The sequence below is a fragment of the Silene latifolia genome, chromosome 7, assembly GCF_048544455.1.
Source record: "Silene latifolia isolate original U9 population chromosome 7, ASM4854445v1, whole genome shotgun sequence".
NCBI classification, from domain to species: Eukaryota; Viridiplantae; Streptophyta; class Magnoliopsida; order Caryophyllales; family Caryophyllaceae; genus Silene; species Silene latifolia.
This window is the reverse complement of record NC_133532.1, coordinates 117,487,655-117,501,978: the sequence shown is the minus strand read 5'-3', so window position 1 is coordinate 117,501,978 and position 14,324 is coordinate 117,487,655. Positions and strand designations below refer to the sequence as shown.

Here is a 14,324-nt window from a genome sequence, read left to right as displayed (position 1 = left end):
TTTGATTGGCAAAGGAGGTGATCGAGTTGGTGAGCCGTGTGATGGGAAACACTCCCACACGGTTCGGATGAGGTAGGGCGCGGCACAAATACTACTATACAACCAGTTGTATAATGAGCATTGTACAACCCTATACATTAATCCGAGCTTATGTGTAATTTTTCTGAGTTTTGTAAGAGTTTATTTTTTTATGTTTAAGTGTGTGAGTTCAAAAATTTTACAGCATAACTCAGATTCTTTTAAACAAAACTCGAAAACTTTAGTACACATCTCAAATTCTACATCATACAATTGCATACAACAAGTTGTATAATCTACTCATTGAGGGCGCGGGGTGTTCATGATGATAGATGATGGCCTTGATAGGGCACAAATAGGATTATACATCCAGTTGTACCATAAGCATGGTACAACCAAGTATAAGAATCTGAGCTTACGTGTATTCTTTCTGAGTTAATTTAAATTTTATGTTTTTAATGTGTAAATGAATGAACTCAATACTTTCTAATAAAGCTCATATTCTTTAATATAAAGCTCGGATACTTTGACACAAAGCTCAGGTTCTACACCGTACAACATATACAACTGGTTGTATAGTCCATGAATTGTACGATAACCATGCACCATTACTTCGGATAGTCTCCTTAGTTGTGCAAAAAATAACCTACTAAATTCACACGAGTTATAATGATGAACAACTAATCACTTAAAGCCAACAGCGAAATTAGGATTTGACATTCGAGAAATTCCAACATAGATGAAAGAACTAGAAAGAATTCGAATTTTCAACTAAAAATTTCAGTTTTTCATTCTTTAATAAGAGAGATTGCTTAAGGCCGAAACCTCCCGTTAATAGCATAATTTATTTTTATTTATTGTTTGTTTCCAATATATTTATTTTTGGTGTACATCATCTGCTTTAATCCATATTCGAGTCAGATAGAGTCACAAGGACAATAAAGTCCTCATGAATTTTAACACAGCTTTATTCCCAAAGTTTAGATTCAAGACCTTTGGTTAAACTAAAGTAACCATTTATCAGTTGTCCAATTGATCTAAATAATCCTAAGTAACACACATAGTTAAATGGAGATTATTGTTTTTCCAAGTGAGGAGATGAGTCATGACTAAAAAATAGGACAAGTTTGTTTGATGTGAATATATATGCATTGTACTCACTTATAAGCCATGAGTCATACACCTAATTAAGTTGTTATATAGATGTACTCATTACAAAACTCATATAATTAGAAAGTGCAACCAAAAATAGTTTTTTACTTTGTCAAAAGTTACCTATCATAAAAAATTACTAATCATCAAAAGTAAATGTGGAATTCATTGCCATATACCAATGATGAACAAAGGTACTTTGGCTATCATTAAACCCTAACATTTTTTTTCAATTCAATTGTTTTGTTCTATAATATATTCATTGTGCGAATTTTTGATTCATTTACAGGTATAAGTGTTGTAGAAAAAATAATAATATATTTTTGTAATTTATTTCATTCTTATTTTTTTTTCTTTTTACTAATGATAATTAAATCTTGCATAGATATGATCAAGAATTATCGATTGGGTGACAATGTTTGATATATATGCTTTGTTTCATGAAAAACAATTTGTTAATAACTTCATGATATTGATTATGTAAACACTTGTTCTAAGGCCTCTTTTGGTTGCTCAATAAATTCATTGGAATTCCGTAGTAGAATTGTGATTTTTGGAGGTTGTTTGGTTACCCCGTACATATTTTGTAAAATGAGGGAGTTTTAAACACCGTACAGGTTTCTAAGTCCTACATGACGGAGAATTTAACTATCTACTACCCTCATAATCATTAGAAACTCCTAAGAAAAACAAACTCCAACAAGACAACCAAACAATGCGTAATTCTTGTGCTGATTTCTATTGTAAAATGTTTCAAAATAAACATGTACAAAGAAGATCCGAGCTATTCAGTTTTATAGTGTACTTTTATATTTAATTTAAATTTTTTGATTACATTTTATATGCTAATTGTTAACTTATTTTCTTTTGATTGATAGCTTATTATCGGTTTACACAACAAAGACTCCCTACTTGTAAACCTGTCTTGAAACCGGCATGTGTGAGTATAAAACTGAAATATTAACATATCATTATTTTTTAGTGTTATTTTTTTATAATACAAATTTTTATGAATAATGTAATTACTACGTATATGTTATTTATTTATTTATTATTTTAACAGGTTATTTCCATACTTATTCTACTAGGCGTCATTTCCATTCCAGTTGGACTTACCATTTTACGTGCTTCTGAAAATGTAATCGCCTTTTCTTTTAATACTTATAGCTTAGATTTTATGATTATTATCTCAAATAATGATGAAACTTCTCTTCGCCTCTACTATTTGTTTTACATTTAAAATTAACCATCTTGATTGTTAACTCATACATACCATGGCGTAATATAAACAGCTTTCATGAAGAATTTAATCGGTTGTATAGATATAATATCTTACCAGTAAAAGAACCATCTTAATTTAAAGTTTAAGTTAATGGCTGAAGCCATCCGATTTTATACACCTAATGTAAGTGAATTTAGGATAATCTTGTATTTTAAAGTTATTTTTGTTTGTATTTTGATAACAATAATACTAAATTACGATAATTCTTTCACATATTTTCTTGTCAATTACTCGTACATGTGTAGGTCACTGAGGTGGTTGATCGTTATGATGTCGAGTGCGTTCCTTCGCAATATTTAAATAATAAAGTGGGTTACATCAAAGATGATTCTATACCAAAGAATTGTACGCGAATTTTAAAGGTAAATTCTTCCTTAAACTAGCTTATTTGACAAAATTAGCTTAATTATTTGACCAAAATTTCAGATTTTAGGTAATCACTACTTCATATTATTTTTTCTCTTTTGTGTAATTTATGTTACAATGTAGGTGCCAAAACAAATGAAAGCCCCGGTTTATATTTATTATGAACTCGATAACTTTTATCAAAACCACCGACGGTGAGTAAGTCAATCTATAAGCTTTTCGGTAGCTTTCCTTGTATTATTTTGGTTTCTCATTTCCGTTATTTCATCACGAAAGTAGAAACGAGTATAGATTTTCAACTTATTTATCTCGAGTTATAAAGAGTAAATTGCAAAATGTAACACTTTTATTTAAAATTTGAAAAGGTCTGAAATCGTATTAAACCACAATAACACGTCTGAGTTTATTGTATATATTGAAAAGCCTTATTCATAACTTATAAAACCGTCATATATAACAAATTTATGTTGGTTTATAGCTTAGGTTGATCACCATACTATCTACCATACATTAGACATATCACATTATTGTCGTATTACATTGTTAATACACTACAATAAATAAGGACAAAGGTGACCATATAACAGTCGCCATTATAAATACAGCGACTAAGAACCGTCGCCCGCACTTGATAGCAAGGTTTAGTCGCCTTTGGCGACGGGTCATAGTCGCCTTTTCCGTCGCCCGCTTTTTTTTTCTGTCGCCAAATTGGCGACTGTTCTTGTCTACTGTAAGCGCCTTTAACGTATTTTCTTGTAGTGATAAAGTACATCTTAAGCGTTAGATTAAGACATTTTCGATATTCTTTTTTCAGATATGTAAAGAGTAGGTGTGACAAACAATTATTGGATGGGTTAGGACATGGTCTTACAAGTACATGTAAACCTGAAGAATATAGTCACGATAAACTTATAGTTCCATGTGGATTAATTGCATGGAGTTTGTTCAATGATACTTATAGCTTTTCTCGTGGAACATCCAAGTTAAAAATTAATAGGAAAAATATAGCATGGAAAAGTGACAAAGAGTACAAATTTGGAAATAATGTTTACCCATTGAATTTTCAAAATAGCTCTCTTATTGGTGGAGCAAAGCTCGATCCAAGTATACCGGTAAGCCGATTTATCTCATTTGTATCGATCATTTATTTATCTATTTTATTTATGATATTTTTAGATATTTGTTTAATGTTTTTTGTTTGAGTCGATCATTCAATTATTGCATTTTTTACAATAATATTATCACTCTATAACTGATTATTTCCTTTAATTTTTAAGGCTAAAACAAAATAATAAATGATTGGAGCGAAAAGAGTTTCTGTTTAACAAGTTCTTATATTCTCTCATATTCAATAGATTTTTTACTTATTCCTTTTTTCCCATTCTATAAATTTTTTACGTATTTCTTTTTTTGCCTAATTTAGTTAGCATAACGCATGCGCTGTACCTGTTGGCATAAATAGATGCACTGTATACATACAAGGGCAATTTTGATGTTGTCGAAGTTCGAACTCCGCATCATGAATACCACATCTCACGATTTTACCAACCAAGCTAGTTGACATCAGTGGTTATTTAGATCATAGATTACACCCTAAGAGGTTTGCACTAACATTATGATAAAAAAAGGATTACACATCTGAGGTAGTACCTCAAACCTTGTAGTTTTTGAGCATATACACATTTTTTCCGAACATATTACCATTTATAAATATAGTTTTTGAGCAATATTATATTTTTTTAGTGTAATGTTTTAGTAAATGTGCTCAAAAACTTTATACTAAAGCAGAACTCAAAAAATTTAAAATAAAACTCAGAAAATAAACAATAAGAGGTATTACCTCAGATGTATAGTCTATAAACTGCTAATATTATGCATGTTTTTCTTATATGATCAGCTAAGTGAGCAAGAAGATCTTATTGTATGGATGCGTACGGCTGCCTTACCAAATTTTCGGAAATTATATGGAAAAATTGAAGAAGATTTAAATGTTGGAGATATTATTGTTGTAGATATCATGAACAATTACAACACTTACATATTTGGAGGAGCAAAGAAATTAGTATTATCTACTACAAATTGGTTAGGAGCAAAGAATGACTTCCTTGGTCTTGCCTACCTTTGTGTTGGTTCATTTACCTTGCTTGTTTCTCTCATCCTCATTTTGCTACATGTCCGAAATCCGAGGTAAATATTTCGAACTTGTGATCTATTGTTCAAAGATTCATATTAACTTAATTATATACCGACTTGTTTTTTTTTTTCACGATATATTTTATTAATATAGCACTGAAATTGAATGGAAAAAACTTCAAAATTTCTTTTGACACTAAATTATTATAATATACTTCGTATTTTTTAATTGAAGAGTTGTTCATAATTTAATACCATGATTAAATACTTTCGTGTTGATGATAAATATTGTGTTATATTCAGAAATGAGGAACGCTCCAAAGTGAACACCAAAATCTATTGAATAAAGTGATAAAAATCAAATTTTATTTACATTCAAAAAGAAGGATATACATTATGTTGCAATTTTATTATTTGTTTATTTTATCATCACAAAAATATAGTTTTGACATATGTAAGATCATTTAACTTATTTCGTTACTTCATAATATACATATATATTATGCATAGCTAACAAGCTTAATTAGGTCTCCATAAAGCGGTAAAACCGATAAATTTATGTAAGTGAATAACATATATTTTGTATACAATATTTCAGGCCTTATGGAGACCTAAGTTTGTTATCTTGGAATCTACGAAGTAATTCTACATGAAGGTATTACATACAAGGCTTCAAAGGAAACAAATATTCAAAATACTTGATTAAATTCAAGTTTATGCCGTACTGTAATGGTTAAATTTTACCACAAATTCTTAAGAGAGACGCCTATATTGATTTCAAAATATCACGGAACTCACATATGTGTTACTGTTTTGTAAACAAAGAATTGTTTTGGACTTTTGTCAAATGTATACTAAAGAAGTTTGGAGCACCACAATCTAGTTTCTTATATAAGACGGTTATACAACATAGGCTCTATATACAGGTCATTTTTAATTTTCTGTTTGTGTAATTGTATATACGGGTCATTTATTGCTATCATTAAAAAAATCCATAAAATAGAGTAAATTATCAATTACACCCACGCTTAATCCATTTTTTTAAACTCCCACATCAAATTTTTTTAATAATTCACCCCCAAATTATTTGCTCAGGTTACATTTTGCACCCAATACCATTTTCATATTAGACATTAGATGTCTCCCTTTATTTATTTATTTGTTTTTATTTTTCGTACACAAAGGAGACAAACGGGTTGTGCCTGGAATTGAACTCAAATCATGAATGGCATCCTTCGTAACTTTACCAACACAAAAAGTACCAAATAATACCGTGGCAGATAATGCTATTACTCCGTATTAAATAAGGCTTATAAAATGAATGAATTAATCAAAAATCCCAGAAAAAGATTTGCAATGTCATCAGTAAACATATTGTTGACCCGCTTATTAAACAAACGGGTCGACTTGAATCAACGAAATATATTACCGTAAAAACTTGAATGTTGTAGAAAGAACAGTACAACTCACAAACCCAAAAAAAAAACAATAGAGTCTAGAAGAAACTATGCACAACAAAACGTTGAAATAAAGAGCCAAACCAAACAGTCAAGTGGTAGAAGAACAGCAGTTTCAAGAACAGCTGTGTACCCTCCTCTAGTGCAGATGAACTCGAGTTAGTTCGATACCCGCTTGTTACTTGTGAATGATAAAACGCTAAATGAAGTTACAACTCTGTTGACCCAAATATATCCTCGGAAAAATGGGAATCGTCGAGAAGCGTATTCATGTCTGGTCCTGTTGTCATATCGACAACAGGAACTTGCCAGAAGGAGTCGGATAGCACATAAAATATGTAAAAAGCTACTGCTGAAAGCAAAAACAAAGCCGCTAGGATGGAGTAAATCTGCCAATCTGCAATGAAACAAAAAAAAAAAAAAACAGACGAGTCCGTCAGATCAAGATTGAAACAGAAACTCTCGAGACTTGGCCAATGGTTCATTCCGGTTGGGTCTTTTGGGTTTTAGCGTGTTTCGGGGTGTGCTTTTATAGAATATCGAGTCATTTAGGGGTAAGTGTTTTTAATTTGGGGTCATCCAAATTTGAGTCGGATTAGGTCAACTTTGGCTTTGGCTTTAAGTCATATTCAGATACGGGCCTGATCATGCGGGTTGTGTAACTGTTGCCACCAGATCTATTTACTCATCCATTCTATTAGGTTCTACAGACTTTCCAAATTATGTGAGGAATTCAAAGTGGAAAGAATATGTTGGAATGAAAGAGCAACTTCTTGGAAGGAAGGAATTCATTAACTGAGAAAGACAGAGAAAGAAGACGGACCTTTCCATTCTACAGGAACGGTTAGCTTTGTCACCTTAGCACCCCATTCTTTAGTAGTTGTAAGTACTACCCTGGAGAAGGAATATCAGAAGTTCAACTGTATGTTGCATTATCCAAGTGTAGAATAAGTATCATATCGGGAAAAAAAAAAGTCATACAAAATGTCGAACTTGTCGGTGAGAATTAGCACAAGTCCCCTATGACAAAATAGCATAGGCCCACAAGTCGTACAAAGAGATTTCGACCTAATCCGACTCAAATTTAGGTTAATAAAGATGCCGTGTCGAAACGCGACTTGCAGCGTTAAAGGACGCTCAAAGTGGAGCGTCCGAGTAACGTGTAAGTAACTGAATCATCGTGAAGCATGTAGAAAACTTCATGTGTTTCACATTTATTTATCATGATACAGCATACAGGTCGTGATTTGCGAGACTACCACAATTCCACAAGGGCCTAAATGAGTAAGCTTCTGCAAAGGCATTATCTGATGACATTTTATTTCTTTTCCCAATGAAGCCAAAAACTTTCTGTTCTATGGCATTGGAGTATGATATATCAAGGATCAAAAAGCCCTCTAACTAACCGTAAACAGCGTCTCCTAGGGGTACGGTTGCACATATCTTTTTGACTTACAATCAATTTTGCCACTGTTATGACGAATTTACGATTATGATGTCCGACAGAACATCTAGAACTAACACAAAGCCTACTCATGATTATATACCATACAAATCAATATTCACACAGCTAGAATCCCAAATCCCGTTTTCAATCCACGTATTAGGATAAGACGTGCGACAAGTCCAGTTACTCCCAATGAAGAACATAAAAAAACATATGTTACCTTTCAGTGGGACAGAACTCCAGAGACCCAATGAAGGTACCAGGGTGCAGCCTCTTACTCCAGTGGCCAACAGACATCTTCTTCACATCAACTACACAGAAATCACCATCTCTACTTCCCCTGTCAAGAAAGAAAAAACAGATATTAAATGACAAGAGTGCATGAACCAATCCTAAACTAGCATTCCGACAAATCTATTAAAAAAAAAAAAGCAACAGGAAAATCGTAATTCCAAGTTTCTATTATTCTCCTTTTTGCTTTTGCCACCTTTGTAATTTCTATGTAAAGAGTAAACGAACCACAACGGAATAAGGTTGCTCCACTATTCTTATTTCGATTGAACTTAAAATGCTGTGTATTAACGTAGAAAAGCAGAAGGTCCTTCTTGCTAAAGGGAGGTTGTGCTATTGACACTTAAGAGAATTCAACAACTTTTAATAATCAAAATTAACCTTCTACTATACATAAAAAAGGGTCTACCCTAATTTTCTGTATCTAAAATTAATCAGCAACCATAATTCTATGGCCCTATCACTCCACCCGCACTACAAGCTCCCTTAAAATTGAGATGCACGACAAAAAGAGTGAAAGGGGAAGAAAGAAGACTAATAAATACAGCAATAATGACAAACAAAGTTACGACAGTACTTCAAATGCTCCTGCCAATCGTGTGATAAGGAAGGGTAGGGAGTAGAGAATATTTAGAGCAAAATCTAAGATAGATGAAAATGCCCAGACAACACAGCACAGATAGAGGATCAAAGCAGTATGAATGTGGAAAGTAAGAAGACCACGAAGCAATTATATAAGCGATTATAGGGTTATGGCTTATTGAGTTGCAGAAGCAGATCACCAGCAGCAGTGATTCCAGCTTCTGGTCATGGGAATTTGACGAGGACGAAACACAGTTGCCCATTCCTCCACCTTTCCCCTTCTCTTTCTCCTGCTTATTTAAAATCCATCTCAAAGCCAAAGGGAGAGGTCAATTTCCATTTCTCTACCCATATATTCATCTGTTAAACTCTAAGTATGCATTATCTTGAGGGAAAGTGGGTAACTATTACCCTTATCTTTCCACTACCAGCACAACCTACGCATCTCCTTTTTTCGACCTCTATTAGAAATTAACCTATTCCTGGTTAGGTGATTAACCAGGAATCTCCATTAAAAAAATATATGTCAGGAGTCCTTGACAAATAAAAGCAACTGTGAGTAATATATTGGCCGCAAGAGTGCAAGCAAACTTTCCTCCAAGAAACACACCAAGGTAACATAAATAAAACGAAAGCAACTTCACCTTCCAGAACATTACTCCTTAGAATATACACAAGTACTGTGGACTTAAGTATATACCCAGTGACCAGGAACTCAGCTGAAACTATTAGTCTGGAAAGATGGCAGTAACTTTTGACTGTACAATAATACGTTTTGGGACAAAAGTTACCACATGAAAGACTATAGGAAAGAAAAGACATATTGCATCAAGGCAGATCAACACAAAAATTGATATCAAAAGAAGGGGCAACTTTTTATACCACGTATGCACTATATCACAAGAGGATGCAAGGGAAAGTTGGAAAAAGTCAAGGTATTTACAGGGCAAGATATTTCCCATCTGAACTGGTCGATATTATGGATGCAGGTTTGGTAAGCAGTTGCTTATGCCCAATCTTCTTCCAAGTACTCATGTCCCAAACACCAACAACTGGTTTCGACTTAGCTACATACAAGACATTCAATTAACATTAGAAATACATGAAACAAATGAACTAAAATGTTTCCCAGCAGTAGCAGATTAATTCGCACCTTTCTGCTCAGTGCAAAATAAGAATGGTCTTGTTCCATCCTTTGAGAAACAGCATAATTCAAATTTTTCATCCTGAGAGGAAGATCAATCATCAGATGGCAGAAAAGATTACTACATGTATAAGAAATTGATCAATCAAAATAATTATTACCTGCTTGCGTGGTAGCGTAGCCACAGGAACTCCTTCATTTACATTCCAAACTCTTGCTGAACCACTCGTAGATGTAGATGCTAAGAACTCAGAGTCTAGACTGAAAATATGAAAGTTTACAATTCATTATATATATGCACATTAAACTCCAAATGGGTGGTATTAAAAATCCTTCATAGCACAAAACTCAATGGTCTTCATTTAATGTTATCAGAACATTGTAGTAATCGATCACCAGACTCTCGTAAACATTTTAGACGTAGATAATGTAAACCTCTAAAAAGGTAATTTAGAAATCCGTATTCCAATGGCAGTGCAAGATCCTTGTGAAATCCAACTGGCAAGCCATCTCCAATATGGGTGCATAACTAGTGTGCATCATTGAGATAAAACCTAAGCATCTGGTTGGTTATGAATGACATGGCTGGTCCCCATATGGCCACATGTACAGTGTAACTGTGTAAGCTAGTCGTATTTCCAAAGACCAACTATCTAAGCCTATTATAAATCACATGCAGACAAACTTGATATTAAATAAGGTTGCACAATAACCACATGGTTGAAGATAGTTGCAATATTCTAAAGTTTAAACCAAAATATAACATCCATGAAAATCTTTCACGGATCTTGATGGAGAATCTCAAAGAGGTAACCCTATATGCAACACATTTGCAGGCCCCAAGTTGTATTTCTATGATTCCAGTAGGAACATAGAAAGCATAAGTGCAATAATTGAACAGGAAAAATCAACTAAGAACGATATTGGCCTTCATAGTTCATATTCAATAGGACTAAAGTAAAATAAAACAGTGGTCAACATGAGCTCCTTGCCACTGATATACTTTTCCTCATAGGATGCTTTACGATACATTTCAACAGTGGATCATGTTCGTCACAAAATATTGATCATTTGGAAACGCACGCAGAAACTGACAATGAGAAATAAGGAATATGAGTCTATTCTTTACCTGAAATCCATAAAACTAAAGGATTTGTGAGCTTTTGGTTCATCTATAATAACCCTCATGCTAGGCCACTCAAAGATTCTGAGATGTCCATCCTACATCACAGAAGAATAAATCCAATTATTACATTGGATTAAAAACTGATGTCCTTTTGATTGTTATTTGGGAGGTAACTGATAGGTATCAGAAGAAAAATATTGAAATAAACTTCAACAATATAGGAAATGGTTCCCCTCTCTTTCCCATGTTTGAATGAGAATTCCATAAAAATCTTACATCTCCACCAATGGCAAGTTTTGATCCATCAACGCTAAAAGCAACACAATTTTGCAGTCCAACATCTTGTAGAGCTGGTACTTCCCTGACAGAGAACTTTGTAGATTTTTCTTGAAAGGACAATTCAAATACTCTGTAGTTCCAAAAAGACCAAGTTTAGTATTTTCTTCACACTCAAGGTGACCAAAAAATAGATATGACTGTAAATCTAAACTGTTATGGCAGACTTACAAGGCAGTTCATATGAGAACAATAGAAAAGACGCTTGCTTATAAAGCCAATGATCTAGGTTATATAGTTGAGAGCATTTCACTATATCAACAGCACATTTACAATCTTAGTGATTGTTTGGTTCACCGTTAAAGCTGATATTCCTCACAAATTTCTATTTCACATATATTCCAGATCATTATAAGCTATCAAAGTTGTTGGTTTAATATAGGAAATAGAAATTCCTTCAAGGAACTCTAACTTACTTAGGAGGTTAGGTAAGCAACTTCCCCCATTTTGGTGGAATCGTGAGCTCTAGTAGGAAGTCCAAATCCATAAGGTTTGTACGAAAAATGAAAATCAATACCTCTACAATTCCTAGGAATTTTAAATTCGGCGTTTTAAAGAGTCAATCAAACAACCACAATAACTGTATGGTGCAATTTCTCAAGCCATAATACGGTGGTCCACATAGTGCATTAAGAATGGAAACAATTGAAACAGCATCTTGAAATCCATGATCACCCCAGATTAAAGAAAGACTTACAGTATGAACAAGTTCCACAGAAATCTCTAGACAGATAATAATTGTTTGCTAAACAAAGCACTACATAGTATGTCAAGTTTAAAGTTTAAACCTCCACTTTATCTGAAATTTGGGTTGCTTTTGAAGCACCTAGAGAGTAGAGACCATTGTTGTCAGAATCTAAATCGTGACCTTAGAATCTTACGATCCTACGATACATGAAATTGTGCCTGATTCCGATCCTAGGTAGGATCTTAACTCTTTAAATTTTTAGAATCTTGTGATTTTGATCGCCTAAAAATTTCTCAAAAGTAAAAATTCAATATGATTCTTTGATCCCACGACTTTACGATCCAATACCATAGTACTACAAACATGTGATTTTTTCCTTACTATTGCATTCTAAATTTCACTTCAATGTAAGTTGGTATACAAGAATGTCATTAAGTGAGGTCCTAATCAAACATATTTAATCTAGGTATTTTGCAATCTGATCTGATTCAATCCTAACCTACCCTTCTATACAAAGTGGAATCTCGATTCTTGAAATGTTGACCTAGACTAAAGCTAGAGAGAAACAAATATACTTGTAGCATGATCCAACTTTTTTCATTGTTGCCGGTTTCAAAAGACAGCTCTTGCTAGTTGGACAACAACTCATTTGGGGATTATAGTTTTGTTGTTCTTATTGTCGTATCATACTCATATACACACGCTCTTACACCCAAATGTAATAAGTAATGAATATACTTCAAATGTTTATACATAAAGTTAATAGCCATATCCATATGTAGCCATAATCAAATTATCCCATATGATCGACTAACGGAGTGATTAGTACTCCCTCAATTGTATTGAATTAGCCCCCATTGACTCAATTTTACCCTCACAAAAAATGGGCTGATGGAGCTAATATACCACAAAATAGCAACAATCTAATCAAACCCTAATTAAAACAATAAAAACTGAAATTCCAAATCAACCTACAAACAAAGCGAAAAGGGAGGTATAAAAATTACTTACTTGCAATCACCAGAGGTGGTAGAGCAAATAATTTCTTCACAATTTGGGTGAACAGCCATAGTAACTATAATTCCATCATCAACTTCATGGGTAACCTACCATAACCAAAACTCCAAAGATTAAAATAACTACAACCAACCATTTCAATTTACAAACCCAACAAAAACAACATTACCCCAATGTCAAATTGCGACCGGAGTAAGGGGTCTGATATACGCAGCCTTACCCACCCATAGGTTAGCAACACGGAAAAGCGGTTTACAAATGACCCAAGATGAAAAATGCATAACAATATTACCCCAATGCTTCAAGGGCTCCCGCAAAATTGTGGGTGGGGTAAGGGGGTTTGTCTGATATATGCAGCCTTACCCCTTAACGATATGTTTGCAACACATATACCAGTTTCCGAATGACCCAAAATGAAAATTACATCGAAAATCACCATTACAATTTACAAACCCAACAAAAAACATGTGTTAGCAATACAAAGACTGTTTCCGAATGACCCAGAATGAAAAAATGTGTAATAATATTAAATTGCGGGCGGGTTAAGGGGGTTTCTATGTTAGGGGCACAAATAGGCAATTTCCGAATGACCTAAAATGAAAATTACGCCGAAAATTGACACTATTAGAGAACCTAACAAAAACACATAAACTAAACAAAAAGAGCACAACAACATTTGAGTTAACCATAGATTACCATGGGAGATGAAGATAGAGAAGTAGTGTTGGAATCATATGAGAAAATCTCCAACACCGATTTAGAATCAAGAGTTTTAGACAAAACAACAAGATTAACATTTTCAGGGCGTTTAATCCATTTCCCACAACTCACAACACCTTCCATAGTTTAAATTAAAGATTAACAAACAAAAAAGTGTATGAAATTTGGGTTTTGTGTAATTTATGGATTAAAGGGTCTGTTTGAGGAAAGTTGAGGGTTTGGAAATGCGAAAGTTGAGAGGTAAAAGTGTTTGATAAAGAAGAAGGTGTATAAGTAGAGAGTCAAAAAGTCAACTGTTGATGGGTTGTATAAATGTTAGTTGTGTACTTGTGTGGCGGTACGGGCGGATGGATATTCTCCGTATCATCCTCCTAATTAATAAGTCTCCTCTCTACTTAGTCAAACTCAAGCAACTCACAACAAACCCCTCATACCTTTCCAATTGAGGTAGGGAATAAGAATATCACAAATATTAAGCCCGTGACCAATGTTGTTAGGATCGGGATTCTACTTTGAATCGATGGAGAGGGTAGGATCGAATCGGTAGAATCGGATCGTAGAATTG

At 33.6% G+C, this 14,324-nt stretch overlaps 2 protein-coding genes across 2 annotated transcripts; one reads left to right on the top strand and one right to left on the bottom strand.

Annotated features, from left to right (window-relative positions):
• Positions 1-1,187: 1,187 nt before the first annotated feature.
• LOC141591280 (putative ALA-interacting subunit 2) lies at positions 1,188-5,885 on the top strand. Its single transcript, XM_074411617.1, has 8 exons — positions 1,188-1,364; positions 2,049-2,110; positions 2,234-2,308; positions 2,698-2,814; positions 2,942-3,012; positions 3,633-3,930; positions 4,716-5,005; positions 5,550-5,885. Exons 1-8 carry the CDS (start codon positions 1,352-1,354, stop codon positions 5,602-5,604), a joined length of 981 nt encoding a protein of 326 aa, XP_074267718.1. The 5' UTR covers positions 1,188-1,351; the 3' UTR covers positions 5,605-5,885.
• Positions 5,886-6,255: 370 nt separating this feature from the next.
• On the bottom strand, positions 6,256-14,042 carry LOC141592705 (SEC12-like protein 1). Its single transcript, XM_074413477.1, has 10 exons — positions 13,736-14,042; positions 13,034-13,128; positions 11,275-11,407; positions 11,002-11,093; positions 10,034-10,133; positions 9,882-9,954; positions 9,672-9,795; positions 8,076-8,195; positions 7,232-7,302; positions 6,256-6,805 (listed from the first exon to the last, which is right to left on the bottom strand). The coding sequence occupies exons 1-10, from the start codon at positions 13,880-13,882 to the stop codon at positions 6,618-6,620; spliced, it is 1,143 nt and encodes a 380-aa protein (XP_074269578.1). The 5' UTR covers positions 13,883-14,042; the 3' UTR covers positions 6,256-6,617.
• Positions 14,043-14,324: the final 282 nt, after the last annotated feature.